This window comes from Fusarium odoratissimum (assembly GCF_000260195.1).
Source record: "Fusarium odoratissimum NRRL 54006 unplaced genomic scaffold supercont1.11, whole genome shotgun sequence".
In the NCBI taxonomy this organism is placed as follows: Eukaryota; Fungi; Ascomycota; class Sordariomycetes; order Hypocreales; family Nectriaceae; genus Fusarium; species Fusarium odoratissimum.
In genome coordinates, this window is record NW_022158697.1 from 1,300,158 (window position 1) to 1,319,871 (window position 19,714).

At 50.8% G+C, this 19,714-nt stretch overlaps 8 protein-coding genes across 14 annotated transcripts; 4 read left to right on the forward strand and 4 right to left on the reverse strand.

The window, feature by feature from the left end:
• Positions 1-34: 34 nt before the first annotated feature.
• FOIG_07904 (uncharacterized protein) lies at positions 35-1,851 on the forward strand. The gene is made up of 2 exons (XM_031207656.1): positions 35-807; positions 867-1,851. Exons 1-2 carry the CDS (start codon positions 209-211, stop codon positions 1,573-1,575), a joined length of 1,308 nt encoding a protein of 435 aa, XP_031063189.1. The 5' UTR covers positions 35-208; the 3' UTR covers positions 1,576-1,851.
• Positions 1,852-2,096: 245 nt separating this feature from the next.
• Positions 2,097-2,985, forward strand: FOIG_07905 (peptidylprolyl isomerase). Its single transcript, XM_031207657.1, has 2 exons — positions 2,097-2,429; positions 2,500-2,985. The coding sequence occupies exons 1-2, from the start codon at positions 2,331-2,333 to the stop codon at positions 2,731-2,733; spliced, it is 333 nt and encodes a 110-aa protein (XP_031063190.1). The 5' UTR covers positions 2,097-2,330; the 3' UTR covers positions 2,734-2,985.
• FOIG_07906 (uncharacterized protein) lies at positions 2,127-4,754 on the reverse strand. Of its 3 annotated transcripts, XM_031207658.1 has the most exons (3): positions 4,321-4,754; positions 3,358-4,247; positions 2,127-3,304 (listed from the first exon to the last, which is right to left on the reverse strand). In XM_031207658.1, the coding sequence occupies exons 1-3, from the start codon at positions 4,402-4,404 to the stop codon at positions 3,034-3,036; spliced, it is 1,245 nt and encodes a 414-aa protein (XP_031063191.1). In that variant the 5' UTR covers positions 4,405-4,754; the 3' UTR covers positions 2,127-3,033. The 3 variants fall into 3 exon arrangements, with proteins under 3 accessions (XP_031063191.1, XP_031063193.1, XP_031063192.1); XM_031207660.1 differs by having other exon boundaries at positions 2,127-4,247; XM_031207659.1 differs by having other exon boundaries at positions 3,358-4,754.
• Positions 4,755-4,889: 135 nt separating this feature from the next.
• Positions 4,890-5,661, forward strand: FOIG_07907 (uncharacterized protein; the record flags this gene model as incomplete). Its single annotated transcript, XM_031207661.1, has 2 exons — positions 4,890-5,178; positions 5,227-5,661. Exon 2 carries the CDS (start codon positions 5,269-5,271, stop codon positions 5,659-5,661), a length of 393 nt encoding a protein of 130 aa, XP_031063194.1. The 5' UTR covers positions 4,890-5,178; positions 5,227-5,268.
• Positions 5,152-8,092, reverse strand: FOIG_07908 (uncharacterized protein). 2 transcript variants are annotated; one of them, XM_031207662.1, is made up of 3 exons: positions 7,121-8,092; positions 6,798-6,998; positions 5,152-6,731 (listed from the first exon to the last, which is right to left on the reverse strand). In XM_031207662.1, exons 1-3 carry the CDS (start codon positions 7,607-7,609, stop codon positions 5,664-5,666), a joined length of 1,758 nt encoding a protein of 585 aa, XP_031063195.1. In that variant the 5' UTR covers positions 7,610-8,092; the 3' UTR covers positions 5,152-5,663. The 2 variants fall into 2 exon arrangements, with proteins under 2 accessions (XP_031063195.1, XP_031063196.1); XM_031207663.1 differs by lacking the exon at positions 7,121-8,092 and having other exon boundaries at positions 6,798-7,086.
• A 688-nt stretch (positions 8,093-8,780) lies between these two features.
• On the reverse strand, positions 8,781-11,756 carry FOIG_07909 (uncharacterized protein). The gene has a single exon (XM_031207664.1). It carries the CDS (start codon positions 11,575-11,577, stop codon positions 9,184-9,186), a length of 2,394 nt encoding a protein of 797 aa, XP_031063197.1. The 5' UTR covers positions 11,578-11,756; the 3' UTR covers positions 8,781-9,183.
• Positions 11,757-11,773: 17 nt separating this feature from the next.
• On the reverse strand, positions 11,774-19,246 carry FOIG_07910 (uncharacterized protein). Of its 3 annotated transcripts, XM_031207665.1 has the most exons (5): positions 18,723-19,246; positions 17,801-18,661; positions 16,958-17,745; positions 12,549-16,907; positions 11,774-12,475 (listed from the first exon to the last, which is right to left on the reverse strand). In XM_031207665.1, the coding sequence occupies exons 1-4, from the start codon at positions 18,852-18,854 to the stop codon at positions 16,835-16,837; spliced, it is 1,854 nt and encodes a 617-aa protein (XP_031063198.1). In that variant the 5' UTR covers positions 18,855-19,246; the 3' UTR covers positions 11,774-12,475; positions 12,549-16,834. The 3 variants fall into 3 exon arrangements, with proteins under 3 accessions (XP_031063198.1, XP_031063199.1, XP_031063200.1); XM_031207666.1 differs by lacking the exon at positions 11,774-12,475 and having other exon boundaries at positions 12,476-16,907; XM_031207667.1 differs by lacking the exons at positions 11,774-12,475; positions 12,549-16,907 and having other exon boundaries at positions 16,915-17,745.
• Positions 11,962-17,040, forward strand: FOIG_07911 (protein TIF31). Of its 2 annotated transcripts, XM_031207668.1 has the most exons (4): positions 11,962-12,213; positions 12,403-12,471; positions 12,533-12,591; positions 12,651-17,040. In XM_031207668.1, the coding sequence occupies exons 1-4, from the start codon at positions 12,177-12,179 to the stop codon at positions 16,266-16,268; spliced, it is 3,783 nt and encodes a 1,260-aa protein (XP_031063201.1). In that variant the 5' UTR covers positions 11,962-12,176; the 3' UTR covers positions 16,269-17,040. The 2 variants fall into 2 exon arrangements, with proteins under 2 accessions (XP_031063201.1, XP_031063202.1); XM_031207669.1 differs by having other exon boundaries at positions 11,962-12,471.
• Positions 19,247-19,714: the final 468 nt, after the last annotated feature.

Sequence of the window (19,714 nt, forward strand, 5' to 3'; positions counted from 1 at the left end):
AATGGGCAAGTCCCACCGTTGCAAGGCACGTTGATGTGGATCACAATCGCATTCCATTCTCTCTCATTACATATTTATTATATCTTGGTACCTGTATAGACATCTTGATTCACTGAAACAAGCATCAATTGCACACAATATTAATACTCGTCATTCAATTACAGCTCTTCAGGCGCCCAATCCAGGGTCGCCAAGTCGCATAGCCACCATGACAAACTCTGGGCAACCTTCCTATAATGGCACAGATACCGAACCCTTTCCAAGCCTCGATAATGCGTCACCAAACCCCAACCATACAAACATAAACGCCGACTCTTCATCTCTCGTTGAGAATCGTCCAGCGGCCTCTTCATCTTTGAGTGGTCGTCTCCGCAGAGTCTCCCAAAGTTTCGAAGTTTCCGGCCCCCCTGAAGGGTTTATGGCCGCTACAGGAACCATCGCAGCATCCATATTCTCGCGACAGACTGTGGCGCGAAGGCCATCAGACACCTCGATACCGATGCAAACAAGCCAGTCCCTTGGGGACACTTCCAGACAGAGCACATTCCCAGCTGTCAACGAAGAGCCGCCCGAAGAGAAGACGAATGCAAGCGTCGCGTCCCCCAGGCGAAACTTGACTGGTGAGCCTGCCGCCGCGGCTCCTTTCGACAATGGATATCATTTCCCACCAAAGCATTCGTTTGGACAGTCGACGAAACTTGGACTGATCGCTTTCTGGAACTATGTACGAACACCAACCGGCTTTCTTGTTACACTATACGGTCTGAACGTCGTTGCGTGGGGCGGAATGCTTTTCTTGCTGCTTTGGTAAGTTGATGATTTGTATCTCTCTTGCTCAAGGCCGACCATGCTGACAAGCTATCTAGCAATGCTTCACCCGCGATGTGTGTTCCGACTTGCAACGACATCAACTCCCCCAGGCGCAAGTGGATAGAGTGGGACTCCCAGATTTTGAATGCTCTCTTCTGTGTTACAGGATTTGGTCTTGCTCCATGGCGCTTCCGTGATCTGTATTTCCTGCTTCAGTATCGGTTCCAGAAGAAGGAGGTTGCCCTTCGACGATTGGCAGGCATTCACCGAGGATGGTTCCGTCTCCCAGGGTCCGATCAGATTGATCCTCAAATAGGGCCCCATAATATTTCGTCTGCGCCTGAACTAGCCTCATCACTCGCCTGCCCGTTTCCCGAAGACAAGATTCCCGACGCTCCGCTGACTGGCGTGCGCGCCCCGCCAACACCCATCACGAGAATGGACGCCGTCATCTGGCTGATGGTATGGAACACGTTTCTGCAGTGCGTCCTGTCCGGATTCATGTGGGGCCTCAACCGTTACGATCGTCCCAGTTGGTCTACAGGTCTTTTTGTAGCACTGGCTTGTATTGTCGCGGCCATTGGAGGGCTTGTCATGTTTCTCGAGGGGAAGAAAGTTAAGGGCATTGAAGGTGTCCCCATTTCAGAAGAAGACCAGAAGCTACTACAACAAGACCGGGAACGTGGTGTGTGGCATTACAACAATATCAAGGACAAAGACTTGGCTGCTGAGGAAGCAAAGAAGAAGAAAAAGGCAAAGAAGTGATACTCTTGTTGCATATCTGTTCGACATGTCCAGGCGTAAATAGCAAATCTTAGTTAGCTAATGATTATAATAGGTGGTTTCACTAATTTCATACATGTGCGCTTTACAGTAACAACAGGTGTTGGGTGTAAGCTTGCCGATAGAGTAACCATATCGTGCATATATAAAATAATTTGGGATACAATATCGAATTACCTACCTTAGCTATTCTTAGTGATATGTACGTTCACGGATGGTTGTTTGTGTATGTGACAAACTGCACTCGATGAGGCTACCAGTTCTCATGATGATTTCCTTGGTCTCATCGGTTACTCACTGCTGCGCCAAATGTATGAAAACTAGACCAACAATGGATATCGAGACATCATTCAAGGCTCTATGAGGCTTTCTGAAGGCTGTGATATACTGCCATTTCAACTTTATCTCAGTAAGGCCGAGACTCTCTTATCTGACTATTATATGGCTGATGGAGTAGGCAGACCCCGCTTCCATTCACCTAACCCCGGCCTCCGCCTCACTATTAAAGAGGGACGTACCCGCATTAGCTAACTCCGGCCTCATGACGTGCCATTCCTACCGTGACCTATCGTGAGCCTTCTCCACTGTTCCTTCAACTTTCCCTTCTCAACTTAGACACACGCAGCAAGTTCACGGTACATCTCGACAACTTCAACTTTGCGCAATATCAGTATATAAACACCTCCAATACTCTTCCAGTTTGGCATCGCCCTTCGTCTGCCTCAGGGCCCCGCATCATGGGGCTGGCTTACAACACCTACCTGAATAGCAGCAAGATCTACGGCTGCAAGACATGCAAGGCCCATCTTGCTAACCATGAGGATATTATCAGCCGTGTATGTTATTCTCAAACTCTCCAACCTCTTAACTCCCCTGTAGATTCCTGTCCGCTGATGCCGGTACCAGAATTTCCGTGGTCAACATGGCAAGGCCTACCTCTTTCACAACGTCGTCAATATCGAGACGGGTCCTCCGAACGAACGTAACATGACGACCGGTCGACACGTAGTCCGTGATATTACATGCCGTCAGTGCAAGGAGACCGTTGGATGGAAGTACGACAAGGCATACGAATCTTCAGAGAAGTACAAGGAGGGCAAGTTTATTCTCGAGGCTGAGCTGCTATGTAATGTTACTTGAGGCCAGGTAGTCGAGGCACCGCCAAGCGTGCTCGTTGGCTGCTTTTGTCTCAGGCGTTATCTGGATATCGGATGCACAGGCGTTGACTGCATTTTTGGGTGGCCTACACACTGCTTTTGACCATGACAAGGACAAACCAGAGATAGTTATGTTTCTTAGCCATTGGAGCTGAATTTCAATATGATAAACTATTCGACTAAATCCTATACTCCAAACCTAGACGCCGTTCGAACATGCAGATGATTCCAAAACTCTGGCCCAACATGATATGATGTAGTGTCGCAGCACAGAATGCTTCACTTAACGGTGCTCAATGGGCTCCTCAGGCAAGAGCTCCTCGATGTCTTCATCTGGGACTCTGAGGAACTCCAGAGGAGGCTGAACGATACCGTTGAACAAGAAGGTGAAGTAAACAAGCAGGGCGAAACCGACAATTTGGAGCCACTTGAAAGTCTCCCAGCCCAAGCCAAGGGAGACGATCCAGATGAACAGGGTTCTGCAAGTGTCGATGGTAGATCGAGAAGTAGCGCTGACGCTTCGTGTAACGGACAAGCCAAAGAAGTTGAAGCCACTAGTAGCAGTGTCAGTGTTTGGTTATCCAAATCTGATCGACAAGATACTCACCCAATGCTGATCATGATAAGAAAGCTAGAAATGAGGACCTGCTTGTTCTCGGTCATCTGGCGCCAGCCCTCGACAATGTCAAAATATCCATATTTGCCAGCTTCAGTGGAGCCGATAGTGGCATGCAGAACAAGCATAGCAAGGAGGGTAACACTGAAACCAAAGATGCCCTCCCAGCCGACCACTCTGATTGGGTCAATTGTAGATCTCTCTAGGAGATATTCCTCGAGGACGAACTGAGTGGCTGTAAAGATCTGGGCACCAGCGATAAGCAAAACACCCACAATGGCTCTGGCAGCGTCTGAAAGACCTCCGTCAGTAGCCGAGTCCTCCTCGGGCTGTCCAATGGAGTTCTCAGGCTTCTCATCTGGCCAAATAGCTCCCGCCAAACCAACGACTGCGACACCCAGAACAACACCGACGAGGGATAGCCACTGGAAGAGGTGCAAGTGTCGCTTGAGGAAGACGACGCTGAAGAGACCGACGAACAAGACTAGAGCACCTCGTGTCATCTGGTAGATGGATGCAGCAACCATGAGAAGTCCAGCGTTCATGAGCGTGGTACCGCAGATGTCGCAAATAGCGGGCAGAGCAAGCAAGGCAACTCGGTATCCCCTCAAGATGGATGGGCCATTGTGAAGGAGCTTAGTGCGATCGTCGGCTTGGGGCGCAGCTTCAGCATCGCCATTTTCCTCGGTATCAACAGCTTGATAGCCTCGGTCTTCTGGTGCAGAACCCTTGAATCGTCGCCAGAGAGCCATGAGGCCAACAACCAGCCAGCAGCCCATCTCGCCGATAAACATCTGGGCGGTTTGGAGAACCGGCTGGTTGAAGAAAGCGCGCTTCCTTGGATTGTCATCGGGACCACAGTTTCGAACACATTGGTTGTCCTATGGAGAGGTGAGTCAGTTACAGCTCTGCTAACATGGCGGAACAGCGGATGCGCAGCGCATGTCGTCATACCTGATACTTGGTCAACAAGGTGTTGCAAACACCTGTGAGCAGCATCATGGCTACGAGAAATGGGATGAGGCTTCTAGACGCCATGTTGAAGAGATGGCCGATTACCGACGGCCAAACTTCAGTGGTTGTTGATGTTATTCAAAGAGTGAATGTGGAAGATGGGGGATGAGACAGCTGAGAAAGGTCAGCCAGAACTGATAAGAACAAAGAGTTGATAAGCTCCAACCTAATAGAAGGCGGAGTAGAGGTACGTAGCCATAGTACAGATGGATGCAAATGCAGGGTTCAGACACTCGACCCGAATGCGGAGTCGTCGCCTCACTAAATGCATGCACTACTTGCATTAGCCCTTAGATCCATCTCCGACGCCTCACGTCTCCTCTTTGTGAGTGCTACGCGTTACGCGTTACCTCGAGGTACATGCTCGAGCCAAGTCGATGTACCTTTTGATTTTTGGTGGAGAGCCGGGTTTAGTTTATGCGGGTCACAGCGAGACAAGCGAGATCCCAGCCACCAGACTTCTCGGAGGGTGACATGTACATAATTATTGCCGTATCACAATTCACAAAGCTGTTATCGGCTCTTCATTCCCTGCTCAGATCAATTGCCATCGACTCCAGCCTCCCATCCATATTTGTTAAGAGCTTCTATGTTCAATTTCGACAGGGAACACGAGTTTGAGTGTCTCAGCGCTGGGTCAAATGACGGCGATCTCTAGAGATCAGAGTCAGCGCTTTTGGTCACCTGCCGAGACGGCATACAAGTCACTTGATCAATGTCACGTTCAGACACAGATCCAACATGGTCTAGTGCAAGTAGTGGATAATGTACTATGTGTTGGAAGATGACTATTGAACAGCAAGTGAATAACTTCTCAACCCTATTGCCCTTGATAACTTGAGAAAGAGAACAAAGATTTGTCTTATTGTCATCCAACAACACCTCCTTATGAGTACGTCTTCATCAAACTTAGTCAACCCGACCGTAACGTTTATTGCTGTTGATGAAATTTTGTACCTTTATTCGTCAATCCCGTCACATTTAGTACAAGACATACTTATGGCCGTTACTTGTTTTAGTGCTATTGAGTGCTGGTCCTCAAAAGGACAGAAAAGGAGCGTAGATACACCTCGATCTAAAGTACAATACATGAAATTGATCTCAAAATTGAGCCTTGCTTCGCAAGATGTCCAAAGATGGACTGGAAACATCCGAATCCCTGAAAACTCTCAGAGTTCAGAAATGAGAGCCAGTGCTGTGGCTCATGGCTGGGAACTATGGACTGGACTAGCCAGGAAATGCCAAAACTCCCAAACACCTCATACCCGCACCCGCTGTTAAGCTTACCACGTGAACGCCTCCTCGATGAAATCGATGTGGGATCGATCCTGGCGGTTTCGAACAGCCAAGCGAACCTCATCACTGAGAGCACCAGGACCACAGACTGTAACAGCCATGGCGCCAACCTGGTGCTCTTGCTCCATACCCAAGAGAGTGTTGATGTTGGGTCGTCCAGGGAACATCTGAACAGTAGACGAGGGGCTGTGGATTTCCTTGGTCGAGCGAGGCTGGCTGACGAAGAGCATGATTCGGAGAACATCCCTTCTCTTGTCCATGCCTAGGATCTCAGTCATCCAGGGGCGGATCCACTCCAGGTGCTCGGGAGTCTGAATGGTCCAGACTAACAAGATCCTTCGAGTTGCGACAGTGCCCTCAGAGTAGCCCTCAACAAGATGCTTAATATAAGGAACGGGGTGAGTGATGCCGACACCTCCAGCGAAGAGAACCACGGTACCGTAAGAGTCGAAAGAGTGGTGTCCACCATAGGGGCCCTCGGCGAAGCAGCTTGTCTCGAAACGACCTCCAGGGGCAGCGACTGCCTTCTTGTAGAGGCTGTCAGTCATGCCGGTTCTACCTCGGATGATGAAAGAAACTCGTTGTTGTTGCATGGCCAAAAGATCTTGGTTAGTAGTGGCCAATCGGTCGCTCTTAACATCCTCGACGCCATCGTACCAGGCGACGGAGAAGGGGTGAGATTGCCAGTAGCTGATGGCGGGCATGTAGAGATAGGCGTGTTGTCCAGGGGCGGCGTTCCAGGGGCGAGCCAGAGTCATGGTCAATCGGACGGCATTTCCAGGGAGGGCTTCGACAATGGTTCGGGAGCGCGAACCTCCAACGTGGGAGCGAAGGACACGCCAAATACGATAGGTTCGGTCGAAACTCCAGATAGCGATCACACCATAAACGTAGCAGAGCCACTTGAACAGACCAGGGGATGCGGATAAGTGATAGTACAATCCCACAACGGCGGCGGTGGCAGCGAGGATGTGGAGAGCCTTGAAGATCTCGTAAAAGGCATGGCGAAGAGGACTGGAGGCCTGGATGCCGAGGAAGACAAAGGAGCATGTGGCCTAGAAAGTGTAAATAAAATTTCATTTACATGATAGACGTTAATAAATGTCATTTAAGTGACTTACAATAAAGCCGGGAAGGATAAAGTTGCCCGCGGGAGGGGTGAAGACCCAACCGTTCTTACCATAGTGGGCAAGGGTATGAGCGAGAGCCTCAAGAATGACAATACGGCCAAACCAACGGTGGATCAGGTTGTAGGTGTCAAAGGAGATGTTCAAGAGGGGGATGAGAGGGTTGTTTCGTCCAGCCAGAAGGAAGAGAGGGACCTGAAATGGATGTAAGGTTAGTGGCATGTACTAGTGAGATTTGGAACAACCTAAGCCAAGCACTATAAAGTGCATTGGCTTGGCGATCCTTAATATGCAATGCAGTTCAATTCAATTCATACCATGTTGACAGTTGAGAGGACACCAGTGCGGTTGCGAATGACACCGCAGGCGGTGGCCATATCAGCGGAATAGTCGATGTCGATGACACACCAGACGACATTGGAAACGAAATAGGACACGAGGAAAAGTAGTTGGAAACGGGTGGGTAGAGTTCCAACGTTGATGGCCTTGCTTAGCTGGATTTCGCGGTTGTGGCGCTTGCTGAAGACGGGAGCGTAAAGAAGGTGGCGCTTCAGGGCAGCGAACTTCTGGTTGGGGATAGCGAAGTAGCGCTGCTTGTCGTTGTTCAAACAAGAAACATGTCGAGTGAGTCGGATAATTCGCTCGCAGACCTTCCAGACGATAACAGCAGCAGAGACAGCACCACAGACGATCATGAGGTACTTGGAGAGGTTTCCGTTGGTGGTTTCGGCGATTTCTTTAGCGAGTTGTTGCTCAGGTGTGAGCTCGTAACCGCCTCGCGGCAGCAGTGAGTTTCCGGCACTCATTGCGACTGAAGAAAGAAGGGAAAGACTCAGAAAAAAGAAAAAGAAAAAAAAAGAGATCGAGGTGTCGAAGTGAAAGATTTAGAAAAGAAAAACCTCCCCTGGAGGAATCGAGTCGAATGGTCGAAGAAGCGGCGGCGAAGAGAAAAAGAAGAGAGGAGAGAGGGCGCTGTCGACAGTGATGGGGCCAAGGGACCGTAATGTAGCCTCAGCAGCAACAACACCAACAACAGCAGAGGGTGAATAAATGAATGAATGGACGACAGAGAGTGTGTGTCTGAATGGAAACCAGCTCCGAAACAAACAATTCCTACGCCTTCTTTAGGAATGAACTGAAGACGTCAAGGTTGACGAAACGAGACAAGGCAAGGAAGAGTTTTGAAAAAACGTTTGCGGAGGCCAAGGGAGGGGATAGTATTAAGAATCAGCAGGGGGTATTTTGCGAGATAAATTGGGTCGATACTAAATTCCCCAGCAATCATGGCTCAAGCAGATCATATTCAAGGCCGCGTGTAGGCTTGTCGTAGAAACAGTCGCCATGCAGTGTCCCTTGCTCTCTCATTTGCAGCCCAGTCCATCAGCTATCCCGCTTCCTATCCCTGAGTATCCCACTGAGGGGCCCATCTGCAGTGACCAGCTAGCTGCTCTACGACAGTGAGCGAGTTACAGTTGGGGCCAGCTGCGAGGCCACTGGGCCTAGCCTCTAGTCTCAGGGGCATCTAGTTTCAAGATATTCATCGACACATTCAAGATTGCCTGATCTGACCTTGTCATTGGGCTCAATCTAGGAACCCCCCCGGCGGCTCTACTAGCGAACTGGAGTGAACTGGCCCAGTCAGCGTCTGCGTTGCAATTGCGCGGGACACGATGCATTGAACAAGGGAGATGACTGTGGCGCTGGCTCCGAGTGGCGGAAGGACATCTGATATCCTAGCACCGCGGGGCACAACTGGGATTCTGAAACAAGGGCTTTCCCAGCTTCTGGGTAATCAGTTTCTTGGCTGTTCGAGTGTGTCTAAGGAAGTGACTGTTAGGGGATTATGATCTTATTAAAACTTCAACGCCCCGCTAATTTTAAACTCTCTTTTAGTACTTTTACGATAAATACTTTAATTTTGGAAATCTTTCATCTCTCTTATACCGGAGGACACTCCATTTGTAGCCCTCACAAGGACGTGCGTTGTCCAGTTCCAACTGAACACGGCTCAGCGGCAATGCAAACATACTGTACAGTAAAACTATGGACCATTCATTTGCAGATCAAGTCTCTCAGAGACTGTTCCCAGCCGAACCCAGCCTGACCCAGCAATGACATCGAATGGCGGTTTCAAGTGCCTCATGCCCCACCATGACCGATGTTATCATAACCGTTTCTGCGGCTCCTGAGAGGCGGAGGATTATTCTCCAGTTAAAGCCTGAGACGAGCACTGAGACGAATTCATTACATGTGCATATGTGATCCTGGCCGCTAACACCAAGAAAACGAAAAAGCAAAACAAAAAATAAGGCGTAAATCGAAACTCTAAAAGAGTGATTGCGTATCCCTACATCCTAACTTAGTACGATCTCTTTCAAGCTCAAAGCATGCTGAGTTCGTCATCCATATTGCCCTCTCCCGGCTCTGCCAATGATGTTCCTACAGCGACTCTATCAGGCCTGTTTTCCTGCCAGGTCCTTGCAATATCCAAGCGCTTGACTCTCTTCACGGTCTTGATACTTCCGCTACTGCTTCTGTCGCTGCCGTTACCATGTGTTCGTCCCAATGTTTTCCTGGGGCTGTAGTCCACCATCTGTGCACACTCGCCAAGCTCATCTCCGCTGTCTTGCTCTTCGTCAATATCCGTAATGCTGGTTGCGCTCGTATCATTCTCATCCTCCCTGTCGGTGTCGTCCGTATCATCATGATTGCCAGCATCCTTGTCACTTCCCACCGAGCTATCTTGGTCGTTTCTGCGCCTGAGATTGCGGCCCGTCTTCCCACTCAGGCCTGTCATCCGGCCTCGACTATCTGGTCGACGATCTGTGCCTGTTCTGTAGCTCGCTCCGTCTCGACTTTGGTTTTGCTGTCTCAGCTCGCTTCCTCGTACCTTACCGGGGCTGGGGAGAACCCATTCGCCAATCCCTTCCTCCCACTTCCAGCCCGAGAACATCGTGCTTGTTTCGAGGGTTCCCTTGCCAGCGGTGGGAAATCTTTCAGCAAAAGCAACATCTCGGAGGTCCTTCGTTTTCTGTGCCAAAACAAACGCCCCGTCGGACACCAGACCTTCTTGAAACCAACCAGGCAGGCTCAGTTCATTTAAACATGTACGAATCTCAGACAAGACGTCGTGGCAAGCCAGGCCACATGCTTGTCCCCGGTATTGTGCAACAGAGCAGGCCAGCAAAAGAGTCTGTCGATACTGAGGTTGAGTTGGGGAACCGTTTCTTGCTGTCAACGGTTTCACACAGTCGTAAATCGCCAGATTCCTCGCTGATAAACTGCCCACTTTCCCGTCGATCAAACTCGTGGCCAAGAATCGGGCTAAAACGAGTGTCAAAAATCCGCTGCTTCGAAACGCCCCACGACGAGTTCGTTGCTGTGTTACGCACATTTCGAATGTGAAAAGCAGTCGTCGGACGGCGTGAGCTTTCCAAGGCTCTTCATCACTCATATCAACACCCAATGTCCATATCGCTGCCGTCATTGCGGCCAGAATACTGATCAGTGTCTGATCTTCTGTAGGCTGTTCTGTCTCCTTTGCTTTACCATTGTCCAACAGAAGCTGGTCCAGAGCTTTACACAAAAACTCAACGACCGAGGGCACAGGTTTTCTGGAATGTAGCAGGATTTCAATTCCTCGCATCCATACTGACTGAAACGCCCGTGATGTCAGCCAGGTCAGAGACAACTTCTTGGTGTTGATAAGGTCCGAGAGACAGTCCCAAGATGGGCCGATTGTTCCCCGACCTTGCAAGCTTCTTACTATAACCCCTAGAGGCTGGACCGTACTGCTCTCGATCAAGGTGCTCGATGTACCACGAGGTGCTGCCAAAGGAAGCCTCAGGCTTGAGACAAGTCTCGCGGCTTCTGCCTTACAGTCGAGACTGAGACAAAGATCGGCCAACAGTCGTACAAACGGAGGTTCGAGGAGACCTTCTGTCACAGCAGTTGCCAAGAGACATAGAGCATGCGCACGGACAACAATCTTGAGAGACTTCCAACCCAGACTTGAAGTACCAAACCCCTCGAGTTGATCGTAGAGTTCTGCCGATGCTTTAGATGACTGCCACTTGAAAGTTTTCCCTTCCTTTGCCGCAGTCTGACGATCCCATTCTTCTATCACGGCTATCGCATCTGGTATCCTGCGAAGACACATTCCTAGCAACGACTTCGGGTGTGCTGTTTGGGAGAGAGGTTCGGTTGAGGTCAGCAAGCAATGCAGCCAGCTGAAAATGGCATCGTATATGCGGTATTCACTATCCGAGACAATCCGGCGGAGTGATTGCAATTCTGTAACTAGCGATTTTGCATCTATAGCCGCCGGCTTTGAGCTTGCGGGTGAAGTCTCAGGGGTCAAATTGTCGCATCTGAACTTGCGCATGACCGGTGTCGAGAACCCGAGTCGTCCAGCTCCTGGAGGACTACGCTCGATCTTCATGCTGCCGAGAGTGCGAAATGCGCGCGGCGGTGTCGACACAGGCAAAGTGCTTGGTTTTGACTGAGATGTTGTTCCTCGGCGTCCTCCATAGGTATGCCGCACTCGCTTTGACGATTTCGTTGGTTCATTCTCGGTGTTCGTTCGTTTCGTGCGGGTTGTTGTAGCTGGTTGCCGGGCCTCATTAACCAGTTTTCTTAAAGCAACTAGACGACACTGAAGTTGCCGTAGCAGGCGCTGGCATCTTGCTGCTGTCCAAGGCTGTAAATCTTGTTGGTGGTTGCTGCGATCTCCCTTCATTAAACAATGGGCTGACGGGGATGGGAGATCAGCCATGATAGATGCATTCGGGTGACATCGAAGTAGCTGAATTGAATTAATATTAGAGTAATAACAAAGCAACAAGAAACATATTAGATGCCCAAGAGAGTTTTGGAGATTGGATCAACAAGCAAAAGAAAGAATTGAAGATAGTTAAAGACAAAGAAGATGTTGTGTTGTGTTCTGTTGTGTTGGTAGGGAGCATAAAGAGATCGGCCAATATTTACATTCATCTACTTTTGGTCTAGCGCTGCCGTCAATCCTCTGGGGTCGACCGGCTTCGGGGCCCTAATATTCTCTACTCGGGCTATACCTTGTTTAACCGTAGAAGGCACCGGAGGGCTAAGGTACCGTCACTGTCGCGTCTTCAGCACCGGATACTTCCAGTGTCCGGACCCAATGCAATGCCGGGCCATTGCCGCCACACCCACCACAACTTGAGCGTTAACCGTCCAATTTTTTCTTCGTCCCCTCCGCTCCGTCACTACCTTACTCCCACCTTCTTTCGACGAACGTCGTTCAATTGATTGTCTTACCCTTCCAGTGCATATCCCATGCCTGGTTTCCTCCCTCATTACCTATTCTTCTTTTGCTAAACACTCCATCTTGTCAATATGGCTGAGGAAACCACTCCTCCCGCTCAGGCGCCTGGTACGTATAACGTTTTTTGTGCGAAGCTAGACCGCCCTTGTCGAATGCTCGCTTGTAAAGTCCGGGGTCTCAACAGCCTCGACTCGGTCATTGAAGGAGCTATTATATAGCTTTTGCTTTGGCTGTACTGGTTTTACTTATTCTTGGTACTGATTTTGTTACACTAAACCGAGCTAATTTGTCTCACAGCTGCTGCGTCCGAGGAGCCCGAGACCAACATGGAGGCCGAAGCTCAAGACGTTGACGCTGGCGCTGAAGGTAGCTAAAATTATCCCTCCGATTAGCGATATACACGACATGGATATCTAACGGTTCAAAGCGTTAATAAACCTTACCATCGTCTTGCCCGACGCCAATGCTAGCAAGATGCAGATTATGGTCCGTCATTGACTTATACCGAGCCCCTCCAAAATCTCAAGCTCACAAAAAATGTTCAGGTGTCTTCTCAAGAACAGGTTCACGAGATTCGACAGTCCATCATTGACCTTCCCTCCGCATTCCAATACACTTGCTTCCACCTCGAGTTCAACGGCGAGAAGATCAACGACTTCATTCCCCTCTCTGAAATTCCTGACCTCGGTACCACTCCTGAATTCCACGTTGTTGAGGACCCATATACCGAGAAGGAAGCTCGCATCCATTTTGTCCGCATTCGAGAGCTTATCGGTGCGTCTGGAGACCGATGCGACACTGCCCAGGGCCTTCTTCCGGGGTTGTCTCTTTTCGAAACTGTCGCCACAGAGGCCGTCGGCAACAACGAGTCGGCCGAAGAGTCACCCATTCAGAACTACGATTTCCAGGCTGTGCCCTCTCTTACCGAGCTGGTTCCTCCTCCCTCTGAGCCCGCTCCCAAGACAGTGAAGCAGATCTCCTTATCTTCCTGGAATCCTCCTCCTCCTCACCTCCGACAGCGCGGCCACTTGCTCTACTTGGTTGTCTCCACCAACGAAGGCGAGCAATATCAGATCACCTCTCACGTTTCGGGCTTCTTCGTCAACAAGTCATCTAACGCCAAATTCGATCCCTTCCCTCGTCCGGCGCCCAAGGGTCAGTCAGCTCACTCTTTGCTGAGCCTGATTGAGCTTGTCTCTGCATCCTTCGCCGAGTCCTTCACAAAACTCCAGGACTACAACAACCAACGCGACCCTCTTGCCACTTTCCAAATCACCAACGCTATTCCCGCTGCTCCTTGGGTGGTTCCCTCTCCTAACTCAACACTTTGCACACATCTTCCTGATCCTGCACGATCTCAGGAGACCTACCTCCTTAATGGTGTCGAGAACACCGACACTCTGCGAGACTGGAATGAAGAGTTCCAGTCAGCGAAGGAACTTCCTCGCGAGACAGTTCAGGATCGTGTCTTCCGAGAACGACTCATTTCTAAGCTCTTTGCCGATTATAATGAGGCTGCTACTCGAGGCGCCGTCATGGTCGCACGGGGCGACATTGCTCCTTTGAACCCCACAGAATGCAGAGATGCTCAGATCTTTGTCTATAACAACATCTTCTTCTCTTTCGGTGCTGACGGTGTTGGTACATTCACTTCTGAGGGTGGTGATGAGGCGGCTCGTGTCGCTACTGGCAAGGATGTCGCTGGTGTGAAGCTCGTCAACCAATTGGATATTGAGGGACTTTTCACTCCTGCTACCGTGGTTGTTGACTACCTTGGCAAGCGAATTGTTGGTCAGAGCATTGTTCCCGGTATTTTCAAGCAGCGCGAACCTGGTGAGAACCAGATCGACTACGGTGCTGTGGACGGCAAGGACATCGTCGCCGCTGATGAGAGATTTGCTCCCGGCTTTGCTCAGCTGTCCAAGGCTCTGAAAGTCAAGAAGCATCCTGTTTGGGATAAGGAGGGCAAGCGATTTGACTTGGAGGCCAGTGTGGAGACCAAGGGTCTGTTGGGTACAGACGCCCGCAAGTATGTCCTGGATCTGTACCGTATCAGCCCCCTCGACATTGCTTGGCTGGATGAAGATGGTCTTCCTGAGGATGGCGATGCCTACCCTCACCGCATGACAGTCCTCCGACCGGAGCTTGTCGACTCGTTCTCGCGATACAAGCTGAAGCAGTGGGTGGATAAAGAGGTTGCCCGTCGAGCTGAGCAAAAGGAGAAGGAGGGTGAGACCAAGGCTGCAGAGGGTGACGCCAAGGGTGAAGAGGACGAGAGCGAGAAGAAGACCACAGAGGGCGAGGGCGAGGGTGAAGCCTCCAAGGAAGAGGATAACCAGCCTAACCTGTCAGACTTCAAGTTCGCCCTTAACCCTGACGCTTTTAGTGGCCAGGTTCCTCAGACTGACGAAGAGAAGGCCGAGTTTGCCGCTGATGAGGAAGAGGTTAGGGCAGCTGGAAAATATCTCCGCGAACAGGTTATCCCTGACCTGCTCAAGGATCTTTCCGAGTCCGAGATCAGCTTCCCCATGGATGGCCAGTCATTGAGCCGACTTCTACACAAGCGCGGTATCAACGTAAGATACCTCGGTAAGGTTGCTGAGCTCTCTAGTGATGGCCGACTCCGATGCTTGCGCGACATTTGCGTCCAGGATATGGTTGCCCGAGCGTTCAAGCATGTTTCTGCTGTCTACCTCCGACACCTACCAGTCCCTGCTGTTCCTGCTACTGTTTCTCATCTCCTCAACTGTCTGCTTGGACATAGGTTCAATGAGAAGCCCGTTGCTGAGCTCGATCCTTCCATCCGCAGTCTCTACACTGATGCCGACTGGTCGTTCGAGAAGGTTACACCTGAGAGTCTGCGGGAGAACATTGAGGAGCAGATCCTCCAGCGATTCCGATATGAGCTCGACGAGGAGTGGCACAACCAGGTTCGCCCTGTGCAGCTTCTTCGTGAGGTATCGTTGAAGATTGGTATTCAGCTTCTGGCCAAGGACTACAGTTTCAATGCTGAGGCTGCCGCCACTGCTTCTGAAGCTGCTCCTGCAAAGGTCGAGAAGCCTGTTGCCAACGGCCAGACCAATGGAGAATCTGGTAGCAGCAAGAAGAAGAAGAAGAGCAAGGCTCGTGAAGCTTCTCCCGTTGAGGCTGCCGCCCCAGCCAATGTGCATACTTTCAGCCCCGAAGACGTCATTGACCTTGTTCCTTTAATCAAGGACTCGTGCCCTCGCAGCGCCCTCGCTGAAGAGGCGCTTGAGGCTGGCCGTATCTCTCTTCTACAAAACCAGAAGAAACTGGGCCAGGAGCTTCTCCTGGAATCCCTTTCCCTGCATGAGCAGATTTACGGCATCCTGCATCCCGAGGTCGCTCGTGTCTACAACAGCCTATCCATGCTCTACTACCAGCTCGATGAGAAGGAGGCTGCTGTTGACCTTGCTCGCAAAGCTATCATCGTCGCTGAGAGAACCGTTGGTGTCGACTCAGCCGAGACTCTCCTTAACTACCTCAACCTGAGCCTGTTCCTCCACCAGATTGGTGACAGCAAGGGTGCTCTTGTGTACTCCAAGCATGCTCTCAAGATGTGGAAGGTCATTTATGGCCCTGATCATCCTGATTCTATCACAACACTCAACAATGCTGCTGTGATGCTCCAGAACCTCAAGGCTTACCACGAGTCTCGACTCTGGTTCGAAGAGTCACTGCGCGTATGTGAGTCTGTTTTCGGCAAACAGTCGATCAACTCTGCCACCCTCCTCTTCCAGCTGGCTCAGGCTCTTGCTCTAGATCGCGACTCAAAGGGAGCTGTTACTCGCATGCGAGAGTCTTACAACGTCTTCCTTGCTGAACTTGGACCTGAGGACAAGAACACCAAGGAGGCCGAGAGCTGGTTGGAGCAGCTCACTCAGAATGCTGTCAACATTGCCAAGCATGCTAAGGACGTTGCTGCTCGAAGACTCCGAACGGGTGTTCGGTTTACCACCAGTCCCTCAAGCTTGGCGGCTTCCAATGCTACTGTCCCCGGCCGCACGGGACCTGGTTCACAAGTTGACTCCCGCAGCATTGATGAGCTTATCAAGTTCATCGAGGGTGGTGAACATCAGCAGACCAAGAAGCGAACTGGCCGTGGAAACCCTAAGAGGCGAGGCCAGGCTGGAGCGCGATAGGCTAACAATTTAACGAAATTCTTTATGATGCTATTATGTGGTCGAGTTTTTGACTCACCGCTGTGTAAAAGTAGATGGTGAAACAAAAAGCATGGGAATTCCATTATGAATCATGTGAGAGCTGGGTGGCTTGGTCACGAAAAAAAGGAGGCCCTTGCATTGGTTGGGTTTGGTACGGTTGGCGGCACGGTGGCGCGATCACACGTATTTGCATCAAAAGGCGCGTTCTCAACATTTGTATATATCCAAGGCTCTGCTCTAGGCCATTGGCCAGATGATCTTCACTCTTATATAACATGTTCACACTTGGAGCACTTGGGTCTGTCTGTCGAGCTAGAATTCCCCAGTGATGCAAAAAGGTCTATAAGATCAAGTGAGTCGTTGAGCTGACCGTTCAGTCACGAAGATACCTAAGTCGAGGAGAGATGCTTTTTCGTTGGCGCGTTGCATTCATAAGTGTCGTCAACATCCTTGGACGGCAACATCATGTACTCAAAAGTTTAGTACAATTCATGGCTCAGTGACTTATCCCCCTTGAAACAGAAACGCCAGGGCAGAAAGAAAGCCTAAGTACGGCCTTGCAAGATAGACGCCCCTCCGCCAACTGGCGCATGATACGCACCGATACTCTGAAACCCCCTGGATGATTATGTTAGCTCAGTCTCAAGTAAGTGATGGGGAAAACATACTTGGTTAAATCAAAGCCGTGCTCCTCTTCGGCCTCTGCCGGTTGAGCAATAGGCTGTGGACTTGACTTTTGAGGTCGAGAGGGACTGCTAAGAGGTGACTTGTCTCCCCTTGGCGGACTGCTACTCTGCGAGGGGAGAACCCCTCCAGCCTTGGTAGGACTGACATCGTAGCCACCAAGAGGTTTCAAGGGTGTGCTGCCTATGTCTGCGTATTTCCAGAAAGGGGCAGGTGAGCTGGTGGGCATGTGTTGACTTGGTCTCTGCGCTGTGCTTGGAGGGGCAAGCTTAGGGTGCATCCTGGGCGGTGCTGGGGTGACGAATGAGCCTCCGTCCTCCTGGTATGAAGATGTGAGCGTGGGTGACTGAGGGTTGTACACCGAAAACGATGAGTCTCTTGCTGGCGTCTTCCTAGGACGCGGCAATGGGCTGCCATCAATCATCATGGCCGCGTTTCTACCAAAAGATCGATCAGGAGTGGACTGGGGAATTAGCAAAGAGGATCCAGGTGGCTGTGGTGATGCCGGAGGGGATGCCCTTCGTCTGCGGGCTGAGGGAGGTTCTCTCGAGGCCATGTCTCTTGGGCCATGTGTGATGTAGGCAAGTTGGTTTGGGGATGAGGGGGCAGATGAACCACGATGACCGCCTCGGCCAACGCGATAGGCGTTTCTTATCATCTCCTCTCTTGCTTCTGGGACAATTTGCCACTTCATCCCCTTGCCAGGCTCATCGGTTAATCTGGCAACCTTGTCAAATGATTTGTTCAATGAAAGGTTATGACGAATTGAGTTCTATCGAGTGTGAGTGAGTATACCGCCCAGTAAGGTAGCCGCCACGAGAACTTACCTGCCAGCCAGCAGCCTGTTGATGACGATAGTAGGCGTATGTGTTCATGATGTAGGTATAGATCCCGTTCAGATTCAGCTTCCCGTCAGGTGCGTTCAGGATCGCTTGTGTAATCATTTGAGCATAGCTATATTGAGGCTTGATATGCTGGTTCTCATCTTGGCTCAGATCTACACCATTAGCACCAACCATGACGGCCGGCGTGCTCGCTGCCGGTGATTTTGCAGTGCTCTGGGCCGAGGGCGGCGTGCCTGGGCGTTTGTATTCCGGAGGCGCCGGTGCAATGAGGGGTTGTCGACGCGAAGTACGAGATTGTGGTGTATGAACACTGACTCCAGCACGTTGCAAATAGATGGGATGCACAGTCAGTGGAGTTATCTCGGACGGAAGCACGAACATCATCTCGACATTTCCAATCTCAATGACTTCGCCGCTTGTGAGAGGATGAGCCTGTCCGGCTTTAACGGGCTGGCTGTCCACCTTGGCACCGTTACGGCCTTTGACATGCAGGAACCACTTCTCGTCCTTAGAATCGAATGATATGGTAGCATGCTCTCGCGATACCATCTTGCTAGGGCCCAAGTCGATGTGGACGTAGGACTCGTCTTCGTCGGAGCCCACGGTCTGAGAGTTATGTGACGTCTCGGGAGCTCGGCCTATGTTAACGTTGAGCTTGGTGATATAAAAGGTCCAGTCCTGAGCAGCCACTTTGGCGTAGGCTTTTACACCATCGCCCTTGGCCTCGTGTATGACATTTGCGTGATCCTTGCTGGCCTGGACTTCCTGACTTCTGAGATGCTGTGTGATTTGCGACACCAGTTGATCATCGTTGGGCGCGGGGGCGTCTTCATCTTCTTGGACCTGCTCGGGAAGATCAATGTCAGCTGCCGCTGATAATGGAACGACAGACAAGATAACGGACCTTCTTACGACGCTTTGCTGGACGACTGGGGGAGGAATCTTCGACGTCGCCTGGTGATGTATCTGCGTTGGACGTCGCGGCTTTACGCGGTTCGCGACGAGCCCTAGAGGCTCTCTTGGCCGACGGTGGCATGGCGGGCAAGCAGTTGTGCACTACTAAGCTGTAACGACGAAACGATGATGGCAAGGTTGAGGTTTGGACACGGGCTATGGTCGTTATCTTGAGGTCGCAGGGCGTGTTTTGGTGCCCTCGAGGATTGACGCGGGAATACGAAACAATCAGGTCAGGTAAAGTCGTGTCGTCAATCAATGAATGTATCGTCTACTAGTGCAGCAAATAAATGCCCTGCCCTTTAAAGTTGGTACCGCGTTCGCGTTAGGATTGACCTAGTGTCGTAAAGTGGCAGGGCCATGACAGGGCTGCGCTGCGCTGCGGGCTGGGCTTGTGGGCTGGCCGGCTGGGATGCGGGTGCTGGGTGTACCGATTCGTGCATATTCGAGCCCCGTTGAGTAAATCAGAGGCGCAGAATCAGCAGACAAGGGGCTGCCAGTGCTGTAAGGGGGCATCATCAGTGATCACTAGCGTGTGTGGGCGTCATTGGGAAACAAGGCGAATATGTAGATGGATCCAATGGATGTCATGAGCGTTGGAAGAGGAAGAAAAGTTGAGATGATTTTTCTTCTCTTAAATCTTAATGATAGGATTATAGTCTGAAAGAGAGAGAGCCTTATTAATTGTTTTCGTATGCCAATATCCAAATCATTATTTTCTTATATAAGGTAGTAGAGTTTTGTGGCTTGACTTGCATCTTGCACAGACAAGAATTCCGGTTACTTCCATTGCCGTACCCCCTGGTCTAGTGTCCAATGTCTTGCGTGCGTCTCAGGGGAAGGGCACTATCCTGATAAGTGAATATCATGTGGTGTTTGTTCGTGAAAATGTGACGACCATGCAATACGATAAATGCACATGCGTAACCTCGAGTAAGCCCA

What these genes read in the sequence shown, in the direction of transcription:
- FOIG_07904 (XM_031207656.1), top strand. Translation starts at nt 209, where the DNA reads ATGACAAACTCTGGGCAACCTTCCTATAATGGCACAGATACCGAACCC. An exon ending in ATGCTTTTCTTGCTGCTTTG is followed by an intron (nt 808 to 866) that starts GTAAGTTGATGA and finishes CAAGCTATCTAG; the next exon opens with CAATGCTTCACCCGCGATGT.
- FOIG_07905 (XM_031207657.1), top strand. Translation starts at nt 2,331, where the DNA reads ATGGGGCTGGCTTACAACACCTACCTGAATAGCAGCAAGATCTACGGC. An exon ending in ATGAGGATATTATCAGCCGT is followed by an intron (nt 2,430 to 2,499) that starts GTATGTTATTCT and finishes TGCCGGTACCAG; the next exon opens with AATTTCCGTGGTCAACATGG.
- FOIG_07906 (XM_031207658.1), bottom strand. Translation starts at nt 4,404, where the DNA reads ATGGCGTCTAGAAGCCTCATCCCATTTCTCGTAGCCATGATGCTGCTC. An exon ending in CCTTGTTGACCAAGTATCAG is followed by an intron (nt 4,248 to 4,320) that starts GTATGACGACAT and finishes ACCTCTCCATAG; the next exon opens with GACAACCAATGTGTTCGAAA. An exon ending in CTTATCATGATCAGCATTGG is followed by an intron (nt 3,305 to 3,357) that starts GTGAGTATCTTG and finishes CACTGCTACTAG; the next exon opens with TGGCTTCAACTTCTTTGGCT.
- FOIG_07908 (XM_031207662.1), bottom strand. Translation starts at nt 7,609, where the DNA reads ATGAGTGCCGGAAACTCACTGCTGCCGCGAGGCGGTTACGAGCTCACA. An exon ending in TCCTCTCAACTGTCAACATG is followed by an intron (nt 6,999 to 7,120) that starts GTATGAATTGAA and finishes CATCCATTTCAG; the next exon opens with GTCCCTCTCTTCCTTCTGGC. An exon ending in TTATCCTTCCCGGCTTTATT is followed by an intron (nt 6,732 to 6,797) that starts GTAAGTCACTTA and finishes TACACTTTCTAG; the next exon opens with GCCACATGCTCCTTTGTCTT.
- FOIG_07909 (XM_031207664.1), bottom strand. Translation starts at nt 11,577, where the DNA reads ATGGCTGATCTCCCATCCCCGTCAGCCCATTGTTTAATGAAGGGAGAT.
- FOIG_07911 (XM_031207668.1), top strand. Translation starts at nt 12,177, where the DNA reads ATGGCTGAGGAAACCACTCCTCCCGCTCAGGCGCCTG. An exon ending in TCCTCCCGCTCAGGCGCCTG is followed by an intron (nt 12,214 to 12,402) that starts GTACGTATAACG and finishes TTTGTCTCACAG; the next exon opens with CTGCTGCGTCCGAGGAGCCC. An exon ending in CTAGCAAGATGCAGATTATG is followed by an intron (nt 12,592 to 12,650) that starts GTCCGTCATTGA and finishes AAAAATGTTCAG; the next exon opens with GTGTCTTCTCAAGAACAGGT.
- FOIG_07910 (XM_031207665.1), bottom strand. Translation starts at nt 18,854, where the DNA reads ATGCCACCGTCGGCCAAGAGAGCCTCTAGGGCTCGTCGCGAACCGCGT. An exon ending in CAGCAAAGCGTCGTAAGAAG is followed by an intron (nt 18,662 to 18,722) that starts GTCCGTTATCTT and finishes CTTCCCGAGCAG; the next exon opens with GTCCAAGAAGATGAAGACGC. An exon ending in AACAGGCTGCTGGCTGGCAG is followed by an intron (nt 17,746 to 17,800) that starts GTAAGTTCTCGT and finishes CACACTCGATAG; the next exon opens with AACTCAATTCGTCATAACCT.